A 22,231-nucleotide genomic window follows, 5' to 3' on the forward strand; every position below is an offset into this window, starting at 1 on the left:
TGTTATTAAGTTCCATTTCATGACATGTAAAATCATTTTCCAGTGTTATAAGAAAGCTAGCAACTTCCCAAACACTTAATTCATTCTTTAAACATCTCAACCAGATAATGAGAATTTCACAGCAAAATTATTATCTAGAAAACTGCAGTTCCTGTGTCAGAGGGAATTGAGTGCAAGCCCCATGAATGAAGGAATCAACGATTTCATTGTGGAAATTAGAAGCAGATGCTTCTAAGTTGGGGGATTTTCCCTGAGAACAGCACTTTTTGTTGGCTGTGTCATGCTAAAAATTCATCTTGGTTGAAAGGAATTTTTGCGCCTGGTTGCTAAACCTGATATGACTTTTGAATACAGATGACTATGAAAAAATAAAAGTTTCTGTGGTTTGAAATTCATGAATTTTCACCGTTGCCTTTTTTCTTCTTCTTGGTTGCTTATCTAGCGTTTCCCCTCGTCTCCCAACTTCCCAAAGGTATCCGTTTTGTTTTGATGTCCATGCACTTCAGGGTAAGTTGCTCCCACCTCTGGCTCTGGAAGTGGGCCTTGGGAGGCCTCAGCTAATCTGCGGAGTCCATGCCCCTCTGTCCAGTGATAGAGAGCTTGTAACCCAAGACATCCAGTCAGATTGAGTATCAGTACTCTTGTTTGCCTCTGCATTCTGGTTGATTAAACTACTCTGAGACGCCAGCCTTAACATGGAGTTATTCCAAGGTACCAAGAAGAAACGAGGCCCTGGATGACATATCAAGCCACCATATCAAATCACCCACAAGCTTACCCATCCTACTTCTAAGCTTTAAGTTACTTTAATTTTTATAAATTCCCCTTATGTCATTTAACTAGAATTATCAGTAGTTAACTCTCATATAGGGCCTGCCATATGCCTTGTAGCATCCTTTAAAGTAGATACAGTTATTATTTCTATTCTATAGATATGGAAGCTGAGATGTGGAGAGGTGAAGGGACTGGTCCAAGATCATACAGCTAATAAACAGTCCAATCCAGGCAGTGTGGCTCCAGAGTCCAAGTTCAATTTAGGTATCTTGGATGCTTGCAACTTAGTGCATCCCAACCGATGTATCTTTGTATATGTTTGCTTTCACACGAGTTGGCTTACCCTGATATACATGGAGACTTTCCCCAAAACTACTTTGTTGACAGTACTGACATTATGTTTGTTCACTAAATTTAAAGACAAGAAAAAAAAGGTGCCCCCTTTCACCTGTAATTAACATAGAGAAAATATTCAAGAAGCTGTAACTAGTATTGACTCCCTTTGCTGGGGTGGGTTCTCCTTAAAGAACCTAATTTTAATCTTAATTGCTAGGGAATTCATTCACATTTTTGGTGAATTTCTAAATAATTTACTCAACACACCTTAGTAGTGTAATAGTGTTAGTCGCTCATTCATGTCCGACGGACTGTAACCCACCAGGCTCCTCTGTCCATGGGATTCTCCAGGCAAGAATACTGGAGTGGGTTGCCATTCCTTTCTCCAGGGGATCTTCCTGACCCAGGGATCGAACTTGAGTCTGCTGCATTGCAGGCAGATTCTTTACCGTCTGAGCCACCAGGGAAGGGCACCTTTCCTGGGTGCTCATTACAGAACCAGGACTACCGTAGGCATTAGAAACATAGAGATGCTAGCAGATTCTCCCAGTACTCTTTGGGAGACAGACTCACCAGCAAGTACAAAGGTGATTAGGGATGCAGGAGAAACTCTCCTCAGCTGCCTGCTGATGTGGAGATGTGCTTCGCAGACCCGTGTCTTGAGTTTTCCAGGGAGAACGAAAATGCTTTGCTTTTGTTCTTTTGGAAGTGGATGAAATAATAGGCAAGGAAACACCGCAGTCAAAAGCATGGAAATAAGAGAGCAAGACTTGCTCAGGGAACCATAAGGAAAAGAATTTTGACAGTATAAAACTTGAACAGTCACACTGGGGAAGAGGGGGACCTGATGATAGAAGATGGCTGTGCCTCAGAGTTCAGATGCTGTCCTGTGGAGTTGCTGTAGTGCCGAAGTCTGTGAGCTGGTGTGATATGCAAGTGCAGTTTAATGAGGTTCACTCTGGCAGCTTTGCGGGGGTGATAGATTTAAAGAATGAGACAAGGCATTTGGAAATCTAGATTAGAACACAGTGAGGAGGTATGACAGAGGAGGTAACATGACTAGAATGAGACTAGACAGAAGGAAGGTCTTTTTTTTTCTTACTAAGTTTATTTTTTAAATGTATATATAATGACTAAATCTATCCCAGTGTTTCAGCCACTGAGGATTACTTGTTATCCTTCCTCTCTCCCACCTTCCTGGGCTTTAGGTTTGGAAAAACTGTCTATCAAAATAAATTTCAGTCATTTGTTTTCTTTCTTTCTTTCTTTTTTTTTTTAAATCTGGCAGGTAAAACTAATTGTGCTGTCAAAATAAGCACTTAAAATGATATTAGGTTGATGCAAAAGTAATTGTGTTTTTTCACTGTTGAACTTTGCCATATGATATTGGAATAGATTCTTAAATACATGTGGTTATGTTATACATCATTTGAATGCACATTTCTTGCTTTATGTTTTTTTGCTAATGACGTATTACTTGCTGTTTGTATTCTATCAGACTGTAGAAATGATGTTAGACAAAAAGCAAATTCAAGCAATTTTTTTATTCAGCTTCAAAGTGGGTTGTAAAGCGGCAGAGACAACTCGCAACATCAACAACACATTTGGCCCAGGAACTGCTAACGAATGAACAATGCAGTGGTGGTGGCTCAAGAAGTTTTGCGAGGGAGATGAGAGCCTTGAAGATGAGGAGCACAATGGCTAGCCATTGCAAAGTAACAACAACCGAGAGCCATCATTGAAGCTAATCCTCTTACAACTACATGAGAAGTTGCCAAAGAATTCAGTGTTGACTATCCCACAGTCATTTGGCATTTGAAGCAAATTGGAAAGATGTAAAAGTTCAACAAGTAGTGCCTCGTGACCTGACCAAAAAAAAAAAAAAGGGTCGCTCTGGAGTGTCGTCTCTTATTCTATGAAACAGCAAACCATTTCTTGATTGAATTGTGATGTGCAATGAAAAGTGGATTTTATATGACAACTGGCAAGCACCAGCTCAGTGGTTAGTCTGAGTCGAGGCTCCAAAGCACTTCCCAAAGCCAAACTTGCACCCAAAACGGTCATGGTCACTAGCTGTCTGCTGCCGGTCTCATCCATTACAGCTTTCTGAATCCTGGTGAAACGATCACGTCTGAGAAACATGCTCAGCAAATTGATGTGATGCACCGAAAACTGCGACACCCGCAGCCGGCCAACAAAAAGGGCCCGATTCTTCTGCATGACGGTGCTGAACCACACGCCACGCGACCAGCACTTCAATGAATTGGGCTACAAAGTTTTGCCTCATCTGCCATAACCTCTCGCCAACTGATACCACTTCTTCAAGCATCTCAACAACTTTTTGCAGGGAAAACGCTTCCATAACCAGCAGGAGGCAGAAAATGCTTTCCAAGAGTTCATTGAATCCTGAAGTATGGATTTTTATGCTTCAGGAATAAACAAACCTATTTCTCCCTGGCAAAAAAATGTGTTGTTTGTAATGGTTCCTATTTTGATTAATAAAGGTGTGTTTGAGCCTAGTTATAATGATTTAAAATTCCTTGTTCAAAACCACAATTACTTTTGTACCAACCTAATAATAAAGTTTGCCCTCTGAGCTGTTCCAAATCCTGAAAGATGATTCTATGAAAGTGCTACACTCAATATGCCAGCAAATTTGGAAAACTCAGCAGTGGCCACAGGACTGGAAAAGGTCAGTTTTCATTCCAATTCCAAAGAAAGGCAATGCCAAAGAATGCTCAAACTACCGCACAATTGCACTCATCTCACATGCTAGTAAAGTAATGCTCAAAATTCTCCAAGCCAGGCTTCAGCAATACATGAACCGTGAACTCCCTGATGTTTAAGCTGGTTTTAGAAAAGGCAGAGGAACCAGAGATCAAATTGCCAACATCCGCTGGATCATGGAAAAAGCAAGAGAGTTCCAAAAAAACATCTATTTCTGCTTTATTGACTATGCCAGAGCCTTTGACTGTGTGGATCACAATAAACTGTGGAAAATTCTGAAAGAGATGGGAATACCAGACCACCTAACCTGCCTCTTGAAAAATCTGTGTGCAGGTCAGGAAGCAACAGTTAGAACTGGACATGGAACAACAGACTGGTTCCAAATAGGAAAAGGAGTACGTCAAGGCTGTATATTGTCACCCTGCTTATTTAACTTCTATGCAGAGTACATCATGAGAAACGCTGGACTGGAAGAAACACAAGCTGGAATCAAGATTGCTGGGAGAAATATCAATAACCTCAGATATGCAGATGACACCACCATTATGGCACAAAGTGAAGAGGCGCTAAAAAGCCTCTTGATGAAAACGAAAGAGGAGAGCGAAAAAGTTGGCTTAAAGCTCAACATTCAGAAAACGAAGATCATGGCATCCGGTCCCATTACTTCATGGGAAATAGATGGGGAGACAGTGGAAACAGTGTCAGACTTTATTTTTTTGGGGCTCCAAAATCACTGCAGATGGTGACTGCAGCCATAAAATTAAAAGACACTTACCCCTTGGAAGAAAAGTTATGACCAAACTAGACAGTATATTCAAAAGCAGAGACATTACTTTTCCAACTAAGGTCCATCTAGTCAAGTCTAGTTTTTCCAGTGGTCATGTATGGATGTGAGAGTTGGACTGTGAAGAAGGCTGAGCGCCGAAGAATTGATGCTTTTGAACTGTGGTGTTGGAGAAGACTCTTGAGAGTCCCTTGGACTGCAAGGAGATTGAACCAGTCCATTCTGAAGGAGATCAGCCCTGGGATTTCTTTGGAGGGAATGATGCTAAAGCTGAAACTCCAGTACTTTGGCCACCTCATGTGAAGAGTTGACTCATTGGAAAAGACTCTGATGCTGGGAGGGATTGGGGGCAGGAGGAGAAGGGGACAACCGAGGATGAGATGGCTGGATGGCATCACGGACTCGATGGACGTGAGTCTGAGTGAACTCCGGGAGTTGGTGATGGACAGGGAGGCCTGGCATGCTGCAAGTCATGGGGTCGCAGAGTTGGACACAACTGAGCGACTGAACTGAACCAAATAATAAAGTTACTTAAGTGAATGATCTTTTAATTTCCATTGAGATATCACCATGGGTACATATGCCAATTTTATTAGACTTTTAAAAATATGTAAAATAACTCTAAAGATCTGCATTACTTCTTTTATGAACTCCAGAGGGAAGCCATTGTAATTACTGATTAAAAGAATTATGCATATAACTGTTCTGTGTAAGGAGAGTATACCAGAATGGTGCTTTGCAGAAACATGTTTTTAATCTCACGTGGTTTTAAAAAAGTGGGAGTTTCATTTCCCCTAACATCACTATTACCATTGTCCTTTGCTTTGCGTCTGTAATTGAATGGATAAAATGAGTATGGTCATAGCGAAAAATAATGCTAAAGAAGGAGAAATTCAAAAGCCTAGGGTTCTGAATACCGCAGAGTGCAAAACCATTGCCAGAGCTAGAGGACAACTTTGAAAAAAACGACCCACTGTGTGATGTTCCCATGACTCAGAAGCCCCTCAGGGTACTGAAGAAAGTGTCTTAGGAAAGTGTCTTAGCATGACCTGATTTCATCCATCAGGCCTTCCAGGGAGCCCAGGCTTGTCTCCTACCTCCCCTCCCCACCCAGGGTCTTAACTGTGTTCTCCACCCTTAATTCTTTCTTGTCTCTGCTGCATACAGATCATTTCCCTTCCCTCCATGAAACTGGCCTGGATGCTTCGCTTCCCTCAGTTCTCAGCCTTTTCTCAAATCCCACAATCTTTATTTTGCTGCTCAGTTTAGCATTTAACCTGAAATGCAATTGTATTTCTCTCTATTGTTTCTACTTTGTTAATTTCAACACTTCAAAGAGATTTTAAAGTCTCTAAAGGCCAGAGTTTAGAAATGGTGTGAGAGGCAAAAAGTTGTAAACGTTAATGAAGTGCTTTAGACTCAAATCCAGTTGGATTATGATTGTTCGTTGACTGATTGCTTGTGATACTTGTCATCTATTTTTTCTATCTCCCCCACCCCCGCCTCTTGGATTTAGAGACTTTTTTTTTTTTTAAGTTCTTTATTCCTGAAAGTTCAGTTCTATGAACAGAACTATATATATAGTGAAACAGGGTAATTTTCGGCTGTCGTTGGTATTTGTGATTTGAGGGGATTGTGCTCAGTAAATGCAGTTTTTTATTATTGATACTACTTTAGATATACCATAATTTACTAATCCATTGCTGTTGTTAGACTATTTAGATTTTTTTTCCAGTTTTTGCTCTGATAGATAATGGTTCCCTGAGTGCTTTTGATCAAGTGTGGTGCTTTGGTTCAGTTATTTTCTCCTTATACATTTTTCAAGTTGGCTTACTCGATCGAAGGGTATGAACATTTTTATGCTTCTTACTACAAACTCATGCTGGTTGCAGTAATTTACAGTGCTAACTGCAGCTTACGAGTACATAATTTTACTTATTTTTTTCCTTATTGCAATCCAAGGCTTCTTTGCCTATCTTTCCTATATTCTCCCTTTTCTATAGCCAAAGACTAGCCATATAATTTTATTCAGTAAAGTATGATGAGTGGTACTTGGCACCAATTCACATCTACTTCAATCGGAAGGTTCTTTTCCATTCCCAGCCCCAAGATACAGCAAATCTCATTGGTTAAATACAAAAATGAAATAATCTATTAGCTACTAATAGGAGAGAAATACTGATTTTTTTGTAGAACTCAAGATATGATTAATGACAGAATAGATAATGACCAACACACATTACCAAAAAGCAATTATTCCACTTGTTTTCTGTAATAGGAAATCAGGATGTTACCTCATAGTAAAGGAGTAACCCAGTTAATAATGTCCACAACAGTTCCATTTCAGAAGTGAGAAAAATTGACATGAGGAAGTAAAGAGTCTTGCCCAGGGGCGGTGGCAGGTGTCAGGGCTGGCATCCAAATTGGAGCAGTCAGGCTCCATGGGCCAAGCTTAAGCAGCACATTATATTGCTTCTTTCCTAACCTAAACTTTCCATTGATTCAATAAATATTTTCAAGTGTAGTTGTTGCTTGTATTATACATAACATATTTACATACACATGCTATTTATATAAAAATAATATGGTTTCCCAGGTGGCTCAGTGGTAAAGAATCAGCCTGCCAAGCAGGAGAAACAAAAGATATGGGTTTGATTCTGGATCGGGAAGATCCCCTGGAGAAGGAAATGGCAACCCCCTCCGGTATTCTTGCCTGAGAAAGTCCCATGGACAGAGGAGCCTCGCAGGCTACAGTTCATGGGGTCTCAAAAAGTTGAATACAACTTAGTGACTAAACAAGAAATACGTATACTTACATATTTAAAATAGATACATGCATGCGTGTACATATTTTCACACTTTATATAAAATAACTATATATTACAATAACTACATTTCATACACAGCTACTTATATGGTGTGTTGTTTTTGTTGTTCGGTCTCTAAGTCATGTCCTTCTCTTTGCGACCCCATGGACTGTAGAAGGCAAGACTTCCCTGTCCTTCACTATCTCCCAGAGCTTGCCGAAACTCAGGTCCATTGATCTGATGATGTCATCCAACCATCTCGTCCTCCGTCATCCCCTTCTCCTCCTGTCTTCAATCTTTCCCACCATTACGGTCTTTTCCAGTGAGTCAGTTCTTTGCATCAGGTGGCCAAAGCCTTCGGCTTCAGCATCAGTCCTTCCAATGAATATTAAGGGTTGATTTCCTTTAGTATTGACTGGTTGGATTTTCTTGCAGTCCAAAGGACTCTCAAGAAGCTCCAACACCACAGTTCAAAAGCATCAATTCTTCATCGCTCAGCTTTCTTTATGATCCAACTCTCACATCCATACATGACTGCTGGAAAAATCATAGCTTTGACTAGACGGACCTTTGTTGGCAAAGTAATGTCTCTGCTTTTTAATATGCTGTCTAGGCTGGTCACAGCTTTTCTTCCAAGGAGCAAATGTCTTTTAATTTCATGGCTGCAGTCACCAACTGCAGTGATTTTGGAGCCCAAGAAAATAAAGTCTGACCCTGTTTCCACTGTTTCTCCATCTATTCCCCTTGAAGTGATGGGACCGGTTGCCATGATCTTATTTTTTTGAATGTTGAGTTTTAAGCCAGCTTTTTCACTGTCCTCTTTCACTTTCATCAAGAGGTTCTTTAAAAACACATAGTGGCCTTTAATAAGAGAGAACTATTCACCCACAAGTTAGTATTCAAGCTGAGATATTCTTTTGTTGCTGAAAATTATTATTATGAATTAATTGTCCTGTATACTCGGTTTGCCTTAAAGCAATGTGTGCATTATACCCATAAAGCACTTGCTCTATGTAGTGCTCTTAGAGAGTGGTGGTATCTGAACAGCAACTCAGTCACCTAAACTTTTCATTTATTCAGATCTATTTTTCCACCTTTTGTCTTCTCTATTAATGGTGAATATTCTCCTTTGTTTTATTTTTTTTTCTGATAAGGGTCTAGTATTTAGTATATATATTTTTAAAAAACCCTACAACTCAAAAAGACAAACAAAAAAAAACGAGCAAAGGATTTGAACAAACATTTTTCAAAAAAAGATAGACAAATGGTCAATATCCACATGAAGAGATGTTCAGTATCATTAGCATAAGGGAAATATAAATCAAAATCACAAAATGAGATACTTCAGACCTACCAGGGTATCTATAAACAAATAACAACTGTTGGTGAGGACATGGAGAAATCAGAACCTTCATGCTTTGCTGGTAGGAAGGTAAGACAGTACAGCTGGTACAGCCTCTATGGAAAAAAGTCCCGAAGTTCTTCAGAAAGCTACATATAGCTATCATATGACTCAGTAATTCCACTTCTACGTATATAACTGAGAAATGGAAACGTATGTCCACACAAAAGTTTGTACATGAAATGTTCTCGGCAGCACTGCTTATCATAGCCAAAAAAAAAAAAAAAAAGCAACTCAGATGTCCATACGCTGATGAATGGACAAATAAAACGGGGTCTATTCACATAATGGAATATTACAGAGCCATTAAAGGGAATGAAGTACTGACACAGGCTACAACATGCATGAACTTTAACAATTATGCCAAGTAAAAGAGGCCAGACACAAAAGGATACACATTCTTTGACTTAGTATCTATGAGGTGCTAGGAAAAGGTAAATTCTGACACTGAAAGTAGATTAGAGGTGACCAGGAATTGGGAGTTACAGGTACCTGGGGTTTAATGGTTAGTGTTTCTGTTTGGGGTAACAAAAAAGTTTTGGGAACAGACAGTGGTGATGGTGGCACAACACTGTATGTAATTAATCGCAGTGAATTATACATTTTAGACTGGTTAAAACATAGTAAATGTGATACATTCAGTTCAGTCACTCAACTGTGTTTGACTCTTTGCAACCCCACGGACTGCAGCACGCCAGGCTTCTCCGTCCATCACCCACTCCTGGAGCTTGCTCAAACTCATGTCTGTGAGTCGGTGATGCCATCCAACCATCTCATCCTCCGTCGTCCCCTTCTCCTCTCGCCCTCAGTCTTTCCCAGCATCAGGGTCTTTTCCAATGAGTCAGCTCTTCACATCAGATGGCCAAAGGATTGGAGTTTCAGCTTCAGCATCAGTCCTTCCAATGAATATTTAGGACTGATTTCCTTTAGGATGGACTGGTTTGATCTCCTTGCAGTCCAAGGGACTCTCAAGAGTCTTCTCCAACACCACAGTTCAAAAGCATCAATTCTTCAGCTTTCTTTATGGTCCAACTCTCACATCCATACATGACTACTGGAAAAACCATAGCTTTGACTAGACGGATATTTGTTGGCAAAGCAATGTCTCTGGCTTTTTAATATGCTGTCTAGTTTGGTCATAGCTTTTCTTCCTAGCAGTGAGCATCTTTTAATTTCATGGCTGTTGCTGCTGCTGCTGCTAAGTCACTTCAGTCATGTCCGACTCTGTGCGACCCCATAGACGGCAGCCCACCAGCCTCCCTCATCCCTGGGATTCTCCAGGCAAGAACACTGGAGTGGGCTGCCATTTCCTTCTCCATCTCCTTTGTTTTAGAATCGAGAAAAACTTTAAAACTTAGGGCAATGTCTTTTTCAAGTAAATATTGGTACAAGTAACCAGTGATAGTAGGCATTCAGTGAATTAATGAATGAATATATCAAGCAGTAAGTCAGCTTGATTGAATGGACTGTATTATAAAGGACTCATTTAGTTGCAAGGGGGCAGAATTAGCTGAAGAGAAAGGATAGTTTATTAGCTTTACATATGGGAATTCCTTGGGATAGTTTGTGGCTTCAGACATTGCTAGACATAGAAGTTCAAATGATGTAATCAGAATGCTTTCTGAGCTTCTCTTTCCTCTGTGATGACTTTCTTCTTCAGGAAAGTTCTTACCACATAAAGATGATTGCCAGCAGCTCTAGGGTCATATCATTCTCACAAACAGCAATCCAGAAGGAGGTGCAGCCTTCTCCATGTGTATTACAGATTTCGTGGAGGAATTCTGGTCTTGCTTAGGTTACATGTTCACCCTTTAGACCAGGCTCTGTGACTGAAGAGTGATGCCATCTGTTAGACCAGCCTTGAGTCACATCCCTGCCTATATCATCTCTTCACTCTCCCACAGAAGAGTGTACACTGTGTCTGATAGCTCCGCTGGAAATATCTGGGATGGAAGAGGGGTACTCCCCAGTCGAGAGACGGTACCAAACAGATGGAAACAGATGTTTTTTACATCCTGTCCTTTGGTCAGCCAGCACGCATTTGAACTTACACACACATACATACATTTTCTTTTTCAATATATTAAATTTCAAAGGAGTTATCACCTTATATAATGCAGCTGTCCCATTTACAACCAACAATACACTTAACTTCCCCACCCCAAAGTAGACGTTCCAAGGTTTAGCCCTGATGCTGCATTTGGCTCTAAATTTTAGCTCTCTAGGTGATATGTATTTTTGTCAGTCGTTTGTAGACATATCTTCTCATGAGCTGGCAACTCATGGCTGTTATTTTAGTGAGTAGCCCCCCAACAAGCTGATATCTAGTGCTTTATATTCATTATGTTGTTTAATCTGACCAATAATCCAAGCAGGCCAGTAGTACATATTTTACTGATGAAGAGTCAGGCTCAGAGATTAGGTTCCTTGCCCAAGGTCATATAGCTCATATTGTAGATTCTAGATAGGATTTAGGTTTGACTGATTGGGGAGGTTAAGTCTATCTCCTTAATCAGTATTCTGCCCATATTGTCTCTAAACATTTGAGGCTCAGTCATATGGGAGGAGAAGGCAATGGCACCCCACTCCAGTACTCTTGCCTGGAGAATCCCATGGATGGAGGAGCCTGGTAGGCTGCAGTCCATGGGGTCGCGAAGAGTTGGGCACGACTGAGTGACTTCTCTGTCACTTTTTTCACTTTCATGCATTGGAGAAGGAAATGGCAACCCACTCCACTGTTCTTGCCCGGAGAATCCCAGGGACGGGGGAGCCTGGTGGGCTGCTATCTATGGGGTCGCACAGAGTCGGACACAACTGAAGTGACTTAGCAGCAGCAGCAGCGTTTATCTGCCAAAACAGTGGTTAGAGGTGGGAAAGAGACAGCATCAGAGTATCTGATGTTCTTTCTAGAGGGTTTGGCTCTGGATAGTTGATAAATATCAGCTACTTTCTTTTTTAGATAAAGCAGTAATTGCAAAAGAGGGCATGAAGTAGAAAATGTTCAGTTTACTTACTCTTCAAATTAAGTGAGGAAAAGAACTCTGTGATTCCAGAATGACTCTTAGAAGCAAATGACCTTACTTAAGAAGTCCTCATAATACAGAGTGTACAGACAAATTGATAATCAGGTATCATTTATTTCCAGGTCAGTTTTTATATTTCTAGGTACTGGGATTAAACTATAGGACTTTCCAACAACAAGTACCTGGTAATAACTTCTACTTACATGAGAAGTTTGGCAATACACTGCGTTAAAACTTGGAAGTTTCAAGAAGGCTAAATTTCAAAACTGTTATGAAGCTAGTGGCTGTTGAAAAATTTAACTTTAAGGTTAAAGCCAGATTTCTCAGTTTGAAACTAAGTTGCTGACATTTAGTTGGCAAATGTATGTTTGGTAGGAGTTTGATTCCCTGGTGGCTCAACTGGCAAAGAACTGCCTGCAATGCAGGAGATCTGGGTTTGATCCCTGGGTTGGGAAGATCCCCTGAAGTAGGGAATGGCAGCCCACTCCAGTATTCTTGCCTGGGAAATCGCATGGACAGAGGAACCTGGTGGGCTACAGTCCATGGGGTCACAAAAGAGTCAGACATGACTGACTAACATTTTTCTTTCACTGCTTAAAAATTAACTGGATGGTAAGAACAGCCTGTTGTGACTCAGCAGATTAGGTTCCTTGTTCTCAACGATTGGTTCTCAGCAATGGGTAATTTTGCTCCCAAGTTGATATTTGGCAATGTCCGGTGATATTTTGGGTTGTCACTACTGGGAGTTGAGGGGGATTCTCCCTGTATCTAGTGGGCAGAGATCAGAGATGAACATTGAACATCCTGCAGTGCACAGGACAGCCCCTGACGACACAGAGTATTTGGCCCCATAATGTCAGTAGTGCCAAGGTTAAGAACCCCTGCTGTATAATCTTCCTTGTCCAAGGACATGTGTGCAGTAAACCAGTCAAGCCACTTTTAATTAGTGTATACTTATGTACCTGCCATTGAAAATTAAACATACACACACACATACACACACACACACTCACACTCTCACAGACTAGTGATCCTCCTCTAAGAAGATCTGAATAGAGGAGCTAGACCAAAAAATAATAATAACAACTACAAGCTACTGAGTTATCCACTACTGAGGCAGAACTTTGAGCATGAGCTAGTCAGAGGGCCAGCTCAGATTCAAGAGAAGAGGGAAATAGATCCTATCTACCTCTTCACTGAAAGCACAGCAAAGAGCTGTTGGTTTTCTTTAAGGTACCATGAATACTTAACATCAGCATTTAGCTCAGTGGTAGAGAATCTACCTGCTGATACAGGAGAGGCAGGTTTAATCCCTGGGTTGGGAAGATCCCCTGAAGAAGGAAATGGCAACCCACTCCAGTATTCTTGTCTAGGAAATCCCATGGACAGAGGAGCCTGCAGGGCTATACTCCATGGGGCACAAAAGAGTCAAACATGACTTAGCAACTAAACGTGACAAGTATGTAGTCAATGTTAGCTATAGTTTTTACTACTGCTATTTTACCTTTTCTGAAGCGTCAGTGAGCCTTGGCACTTATTGTCCCCTCTATTTGGAAAAAATTTCCCTGGGTTGGATGGGGGGAAGAAGGGAGAGAGGGAAGGAAGGAAGAAAAGAAAGAAGGAAAGAAGAAAGGAAATAAATTATATCGCTCTCTTAATTCTTAAATCTGCTCAAATATCAGAAATGCTTATCAGAAATGCTTCCCCTGAGTACCCTGTATGAAATAGCATCCACATGACCACAGTATCTTCATCAGCTCTCTCACCTACTCTGAATTTATTTTTCTTCACAGTACATGTCACTGTCTACATTATATATTGTCTGTCTCCATTAGAGTTGAATATTTGTTCTATTCATTGCTGTGTGTTCAGCACTTACAACAACACCTGGCACATAGTAGCTGTATATGCTGAATGAATGAATGAATAAATGAACAACAACAGCAAAGCCATTTTGATATCACTTTTAGGAAAACACTGAGTAAAAGACTATGTACTTTTTATTCCAAAGTGATGTTAGCCACAGTATTCATACACCTAATGCTGTCATCTGTTATGTCTTCCCGGAAGTGTCCATCTGAGTCTGTGTGCTCATGGGAAAGAGGGACATAATATCATCATCCTAAGCGTCCTGGCCCTGTTATATCCCTAACTTGATGGTGAATTCGTGGGAGTAGGGAGCACATCTTCCATTGTTTGTGTGTTCTGCTTTATGCCAAGTAAATACCACAATGCTGTGTATATAATTTGAGTTTCATGAATATGTAGTGATTAAATTAAAAGACAGGGCTGTCTGCCACCCAGCTTTTCAAGATACTATTTGCCTTATTTTTGTTAGGTAATAAAGATGCCTTATTGACTGTTGAAATATGCCTACTAACCATGCTGACATTATAGTCATTTTCTTATCAAATTACCACCTAACTTTTTTTTAGGGTGACAGTCTCAGAATTAAGGATCTTCCTTTGACTTCATTCAAAGTGAGACTATACCTGTTGTATGAGGAGGAAATTTCTGGTGACCTAGGGTTTTTTAAATAAACTTTTTAACTTTAGAATGCGTTTAGATATACGGGATAGTGCATTTTAGATATACGGGACAGTGTTCCTCTGTACCCATGGTACCCACTTTCCCTGTTGTTAACCTCTGGTAAGACTATGAGATCTTCATCACAACTGACAAACCAACTGATACATTATATTGAAGTAAAGTCCATACTTTTATTCCAAGGTGACACAGTTTTAAAGGCTATATCCAGTAGTTTCTTAAAACTGAAAATCAGTATTGAGTGTGCATACCACATGTGAGCTTCCTGATTCTTGAAAAGAAATGAAGTAACTTTATAATTAATGGGCTTATCAGGAAGTAAGAAACTTAAAATAATGTGGGTTTAAAGTTTGAGTAGGGAAATTAACAAGTAATCTGAAACTTGGGTATTCATAAAGATGTCAGGAGAAACATTAACAATCTGAGATATGCAGATGACACCACTCTAATGGCAGAAAGTGAAAAGAAACTAAAGAGCCTCTTGATGAGGGTGAAAGAGGAGAGTGAAAAAGCCGGCTTAAAACTCAACATTCAAAAAACAGAGATCATGGCATCCAGTCCCATCACTTCATGGCAAATAGAAGGGGAGAAAGTGGATGCAGTGACAGATTCTCTTTTCTTGGGTTCCAAAATCACTGTGGACAGTGATTATGCAATGAAATTAGAAGACACTTGCTTCTTGGAAAGAAAGCTGGGACAAACCTAAATAGCATATTAAAAAGCAAAGACATCACTTTGCTAACAAAGGTCTGTATAGTCAAAGCTATGGTCTTTCCAAAAGTCATGTATGGTTGTGAGAGTTGGACCATAGAAAAGGCTGAGCACCGAAGAATTGATGCTTTTGAATTATAGTGCTGGAGAAGACTCTTGAGAGGCCCTTGGACTGCAGGGAGATCAAATCAGTCAGTCCTAAAGGAGATCAACCTTAACCATTCATTGGAAGTACTGATGCTAAAGCTGAAGCTCCAACACTTTGGCCACCTGATATGATGAGCCAACTCATTGGAAAAGACCCTGATGCTGGGGAAGACTGAAGGCAAAATGAGAAAAGGGTGGCAGAAGATGAGATGGTTACATAGCATCACTGACTTAACAGACATGAACTTAAGCAAACTCCTGGAGGTAGTAGAGGACATGGAGGCCTGATGTTCTGCAGTCCTTGGGGTCACAGAGTCAGACATGACTTAGCGACTGAACAACAACAAAGATGGCAGGATGGGGTTTGATCACCATGTTAGCTGTTCTTTTGTTGTTTGGGAAATATGGGATTATAACGTGGTTTGCTCTTCATAGATAATCTATCCCTAGATTACTGAACACAAGGGCTGCCCTGGAGTAGGAAATGTGCCCCCCTGGGATGGCTTTGGGACTTAGGATGCAGAATAAGCAGCCAATGGCTCAAAGGCTAAATTCTATGGTTAAAATTGGTATACATTTAGTCTTAAGTCTTTCCCCTAGGACTGTCTAACTTTAAATTTTATACTGAAGCATGTTAGAGATACGGGAACTTTGCTATTTCAGTGGAACGTTTTAATCAGCTTTAATGCAGGCTTGGGTAAAGTAAATCTTAATACTGTCTCTCTTTCAAGGCTTTGCTAGTTTGCTATCCTCAAAGCAGAAAAGCAACAATGAAGCAGCACTGCTTCTTAACTCTGCTTTTATTAAATTTTCTTTATAATCCTCTTCTCATCCTTTTTTATACTGTACTATTGAACCATAAGCAAACTAGTAAATAAAAATTGTACTCATGGAATTTTAAAATTGTTCTAATGAAGCTCTGGAAGCATCCCCATTTCAGAAGATATTTTTCCCTAGTTTGTTTTTTAAATTCTAGAAAGTAGGTCAGTAGAAATAAATCCCCTTTAATTGGTTTAATTAGAAATGGAAAATTGTATGAGTAGCTCAATTTGAAGTATAGATTTAAATAATTTTACTGGGATTAATATCACTTAATGGTTTGAATTTAAATAAGTTGCATTTAATCATAGCTTGTAATTTCTTGAAAAGATTTTAATATCAGAAAAAGTGAAAGTCACTCAGTCGTGTCCGACTCTTTGTGACCCCATGGACTATACAGTCCATGGAATTCTCCACAAAATACTGGAGTCGGTAGACTTTCCCTTCTCCAGGGGATCTTCCCAACCCAGGGATCGAACCCTGGTCTACCACCTTGCAGGCTGCTTCTTTACCAGCTGAGCTGTAAGAGAAGCCCGAGAATACTAAAGTGGGTAACCTATCCCTTCTCCAGCGGATTTTCCCAACCCAGAGATTGAACCAGGGTCTCCTACATTGCAGGTGGATTCTTTACCAACTGGTCTATCAGGGCAACTCATATTAAATATCTCATATTTAATATCAGAGAGGAGGCCTAAGTGTTGGAATATATCTATGCATAGGGAAAAATGTTTGCCATGAAATATAATATTTAACTATGAAATTATTTTAGAACTGTATTTCTCAGATAGTATGCCTGAGAATATTATTCTCAGTTCAGTTGCTCAGTTGTGTCTAACTCTTCACAACCCCATGGACTGCAGCATGCCAGGCTTCCCTGTCCATCACCAACTCCCAGAGCTTATTCAAACTCATGTCCATCAAGTCAGTGATGCCATCCAACCATCTTGTCCTCTGTCATCCCCTTCCTTCCTGCCTTCAATGTTTCCCAGCATCAGGGTCTTTTCAAATGAGTCAGTTCTTCACATCAGGTGGCCAAAGTATCGGAGTTTCAGCTTCAGCATCAGTCCTTCCAATGAATATTCAGGACTGATTTCCTTTAGGATGGACTGGTTTGATCTCCTTGCAGTCCAAGGGACTCTCAAGAGTCTTCTCCAACCACAGTTCAAAAGCATCGATTCTTCATCGCTCAGCTTTCTTTATAGTCCAACTCTCACATCCATACATGACTACTGGAAAAACCATAGCTTTGACTAGACGGACCTTTGTCAACAAAGTAATGTCTCTGCTTTTTAGTATGCCATCTAGGTTGGCCATAACTTTTCTTCCAAGGAGCAACCGTCTTTTAATTTCATGGCTGCAGTCACTGTCTGCAGTGATTTTGGAGTCCCCCAAAAATTAAAGTCTCTCACTGTTTGCATTGTTTCCCCGTCTATTTGCCATGAAGTGATGGGAGCTGATGCCATAGTCTTAGTTTTCTGAACATTAATTTTAAGCCAACCTTTTTATTCTCCTCTTTCACTTTCATCAAGAGGCTCTTTAGTTCTTCTTCACTTTCTGCCATAAGTTTGGTGTCATCTGCATATCTGAGGTTATTGATATTTCTCCCAGCAATCTTAATTCCAGCTTGTGCTTCATCCAGTCCAACGTTTCTCATGATGTACTCTGCATATAAGTTAAATAAGCAAGGTGACAATATACTTCCTTGACATACTCCTTTCCCAATTTGGAACCAGTTCGTTCTTCCATGTCCAGTTCTAACTGTTGCTTCTTGACCTGCATACAGATTTCTCAGGAGTCAGGTAAGGTGGCCTGGTATTCCCATCTCTTTCAGAATTTTCCACAGTTTGTTGTGATCCATTCAGTCAAAGGCTTTAGCTTAGTCAGGGAAGCAGAAGTAGATGTTTTCTGGAATTCCCTTGCTTTTTCTGTGATCCAACAGATGTTGGCAATTTGATCTCTGGTTCCTCTGCCTTTTGTAAATCCAGCTTGAATATCTGGAAGTTCACAGTTCAAGTACTGTTGAAGCCTGGCTTGGAGAATTTTGAGCATTACTTTGCTAGTGTGTGAGATGAGTGCGATTGTGCGGTAGTTTGAACATTCTTTGCCCTGCCCTTCTTTGGAATTGAAATGAAAACGGACCTTTTCCAGTCCTGTGGCCACTGCTGAGTTTTCCAAATTTGCTGACATACTGAATGCAGGACTTTAATGCACCATCTTTTAAGACTAAAATAGCTCAGCTGGAATTCGATCACCTCTACTATCTGCGTTTGTAGTAATGCTTCCTAAGGCCCACTTGAGTTCACACTCCAGGATATCTGGCTCTAGTGAATGATCACACCATCATAGTTATCTGGGTCATTTATACCTTTTTTTGTATAGTTCTTCTGTATATTCTTGCCACCTCTTCTTAATATTTTCTGCTTCTATTAGGTCCATAATGCTTTTGTCCTTTATTGTGCCCATCTTTGCATAAAATGTTCCCTTGGTATCTCTAATTTTCTTGAAGAGATCTCTAGTCTTTCCCATTCTATTATTTTCCTCTGTTTCTTTGCACGGTTCACTTATGGCTTTCTTTGCTTTAGAATTGTTTACAGTGTGCATTCTACAGCTGAATGGTTGGATTTGAAGTGCAGTTAGTTTGTGTTCATAGAACACATAGGCTAACCATTCTAGCCGTCCCATACTGGAGAGAACTGTAGCACTGACCTCTGGTGACCCTGTAGGGTGATGTACTGGCTACAGCCTAATGTGAAACAATTGCCGTTATGCTTTAAGAAATGTAGAATACTCCTAAGGGGCTTTTGGTCTTCTTCCTAAGGAAATACTGTATATGTTTTTACTTAGGTTTGAGTAGCTCCCTGATGGATGGTATTTTATTTATACTTTAAAAAAATAAATACTAGTTTACATTTACTTACGGTGCCATCTAAGAGTATATTCTCTCCTGTCTTCCTGCTGATAAGAGATGGACATTGCACCTTAAACAAATAAGCCAAGATTCTGCCTCATTTATGGTTTGATTTATATGAGCAGTGATAATAGCTCTTCTATTAAAACTATATGGTTATGCTTTCTGCCTGATAAAACTAATCCATATTCCTGGAAATTCCTACATATCCTACAAACGTAGCTGTAAAGGAACAATATAAATGATTACTACTGGTTTGACAGGCAAGTTGCCTTAACATACCGTGGTTTGAATAGTGTTGTATTAGGAATAACATATGAAACACTAGATACATTCATTAAAAGTAGAAAATATCCACCAATGTTTTAAAATTATTCTTAAAGTCTTGCCAATGCAGTGAGACATGAGACAGAAATAAAAAGTGTGGTTGTTGAAAATTGGTGATTAAGTCTTTATAACTTGCAAGCAAAATTGTTTACACTGAATATCTGAGAGAATTTTAAAAGTAAAATTACGTGGTTTAATAAACCGGTTAGATATGAGAAGTATCCAAAATCTACCATATAAAGTAAATACAAATATTTATTATATATCATGTTATTTCTGTGTGTTAACTGGTTGGTGAAATAACTGCATTGTCAGATTAGAGAATGAGAAGAGAGGGCAGCATCATAAAAACTCAGGGAGAAAAAGGTTGTAAGGAGGACTTAACAGCCTCAGTAAGTGTTGTACATACTGAGGTCAATCAAAGTGAATGCTATGGTTTCTCCTCATGGTCTTGAGATCACTGGCTTCCTGTGGCAAAGCCATGCTGGTTAGAAGAAGGAAATGGAAGCCAGACCACAGTGGTTGAAGAAGGAATATAGTGTAAGATCCAAGAAATTTCTTTGAGTTTGATTGTAATGGAAGAAAAAAAGGAGAGGGATTGAGAATTGTGTTGTTATTGCTGCTTTGTCATTTTGTTCGTTTATTCCAGAACCCTTCCATATGAGACTGGCAATTTCTCAAAGGCAGGCTCTGCTTTTGAAAGCCCTGCAGTACACAGTACCACCTTGAATGTAGAGACACTCATTGGCTTTATGTTAGATTCATGACTGTGAACGTAACTTTTAAAACACTTGGTAGTGGGCAAAGTACAGAGTGCGTGCCCGTGTGTTCTCAGGGATTAGACGAGGCCGGCCTCACTGTGAGATGCGCTGGGCCCTGTCCTGCTGCAGCTCCTCTCCCCATCTGTCTGTTCACCAGTCTTGCCATCTTCATTCACAACCTCCTTCCTTTTGGACTTTCTTTTCTTCACAGCTATGAAACCTACGTAGTCGAATATCACGATGCTTCTCCTGTAGGGAGTGTGATGAGGAGCAGAGTTTGGCTTTGGAGTGCTCGGAACCAGAGGAATTGCCGAGGACTCGGAGCCCAGCCCTGACCACTAGAGAGCCCACAACACAATGAACAAATTGAACTTCCATAACAACAGAGTCATGCAGGACCGCCGGAGTGTGTGTATTTTCCTTCCTAATGATGAATCTCTGAACATCATCATAAATGTGAGTAGATCCTACTTTAGAAATGTTTAAATGATGATGTTCCCACCAGTGGCCACATTCAAATTATGACTTGGCTAATGATGAGATCCTCACAGAATGAGACTGTTAATAATGCTGGAGAATTGAGGTATTAAGGCTGTCTACACAGGTATAAATTTGAATGATAGCTTAAGTTCAGCTGTCTTTAGCATTCTTTTGTCTGGTAAAATTAGAGAATATCTGTTACTATATTATATATAGAAAAATAAACACTTTGCTTTTTAAAAAAACTTTTATTGAAATATAATTTTTATGGCTATCTGAGTTTGATTTTTAAATGTTTTTGAGTTGTCACCTACACGCATGAAATGGTAATACATAATTGCTGACTTTTTAACATGCATCTTGATCATTGTTTTGATGGTAGGCTGCAGCCTAAGTCTAGCCAATTTCAAGAATAGGCTGTGTATTTGCCCACTAAACTTGCTTATGGTTGATGAGCTGGAGTTAACTCTCTTAGTTAACCTGGACATTGAGGAATATAATACTTTTTCTCTTTTTTTTTTACTTTTAAAGTCGAGTTATAATTTACTTACAGCAGAGTATAGGAATATCAAGTGTGCAGCTCTGACTTTTCCCCAGTGTGTACATCCAAGTAACCATCATTCAGCTTGAGATACAGTAGATTTCTAGTGCCTCAGAAAGATCTTTTGTGATCCCTCCTAATCAATAATCTCTACCAAAAGGTAATCTCTATTTCCACTTCTATCACCATAGGGTAATTTTTTTATTTCTGAATTTCATGCAGCTAAAATTATGTGGTGTGCTCACTTTTATATCTGCCTATATTTTATATACTCAATATTTGGCCTGTGAAAGTTATCCATGCTATTGCATGTGACAGTAATTCTTTTTTTCATTATTATATTTCATTGTATGAGTATGCCTAATTTCTTCTCCAGCTGTTATTAATGGGTATTAGGTTATTTTAAGTTTTGGAGGTATTACAAATAAAACGGTCATGAACATTTTATGTATATACACATACGTATATGGGCTTCCCAGGTGGCTCAGTGGTAAAAGAATCAGCCTGCCAGTGTAGGAGACATGGGTTCAACCCGTGGGTCGGGAAGAAACCCTGGAGGAGGAAATGGCAATCCACTCCAGTATTCTTGCCTGGAGAATCCCATGGACGGGGGAGCCTCACGGGCTACTGTCCATGGAGTCGTAAGAGTCGAACGTGACTTAGCGACTGAGCACACACACATGTATATACATGTCTGGACTTACACCTGGAAATGGACTGTGAATCATGATGTATGCATATGTTGAGCTTTGGTAGAGACTGCTGCACAGGCATGACTGATCACAGTCATGCCTAGCATTTGTCAACCCTCCCTGTTGTCAGCTTTCATGTTCTTTCTTTGTATTCTGTTGGAATTAAGGGAAAAATTTTCCTTAAAAATTTCCTTAGTTCATGCCTTGAGTTAATTCTTCTTGCTACTGTATTTTTAACCCAATTGCCATATGAAAAGAATATTTCTAAATGTTATACTGAAGCTATATGACATTTAAATAGCTCCATTAAAAATTTAGAGGAAAAGATTTTGCTTATCATAATTATTTTGGTTTCATTCTGTCAGTCACCAGAGTTCCTTGATTTACTAATGTAGCCTTGTTTTTGCTTAAAGGAATTGTCTTGAGTGAATTTTATCCATCTCTT

The 22,231-nt window shown here is 39.8% G+C and overlaps 1 protein-coding gene across 10 annotated transcripts in view; it reads left to right on the top strand.

Moving 5' to 3' along the window:
• The window catches only part of FRMD6 (FERM domain containing 6), a 267,178-nt gene that overhangs the window by 207,852 nt on the left and 37,095 nt on the right, over positions 1-22,231 (top strand). For 8 of the 10 annotated variants that reach the window (XM_027971739.2, XM_060419155.1, XM_042252321.1 and 5 more), the window contains one exon: positions 20,285-20,529. The exons of the other annotated variants lie outside the window; for them this stretch is intronic. In XM_027971739.2, the coding sequence (XP_027827540.1) occupies positions 20,431-20,529 (99 nt within the window). In that variant the 5' untranslated portion in view covers positions 20,285-20,430. The remainder of the gene's footprint in view (positions 1-20,284; positions 20,530-22,231) is intronic. 10 annotated transcript variants of the gene reach the window in all.

This window comes from Ovis aries, chromosome 7 (assembly GCF_016772045.2).
Source record: "Ovis aries strain OAR_USU_Benz2616 breed Rambouillet chromosome 7, ARS-UI_Ramb_v3.0, whole genome shotgun sequence".
Classification (NCBI taxonomy): domain Eukaryota; kingdom Metazoa; phylum Chordata; class Mammalia; order Artiodactyla; family Bovidae; genus Ovis; species Ovis aries.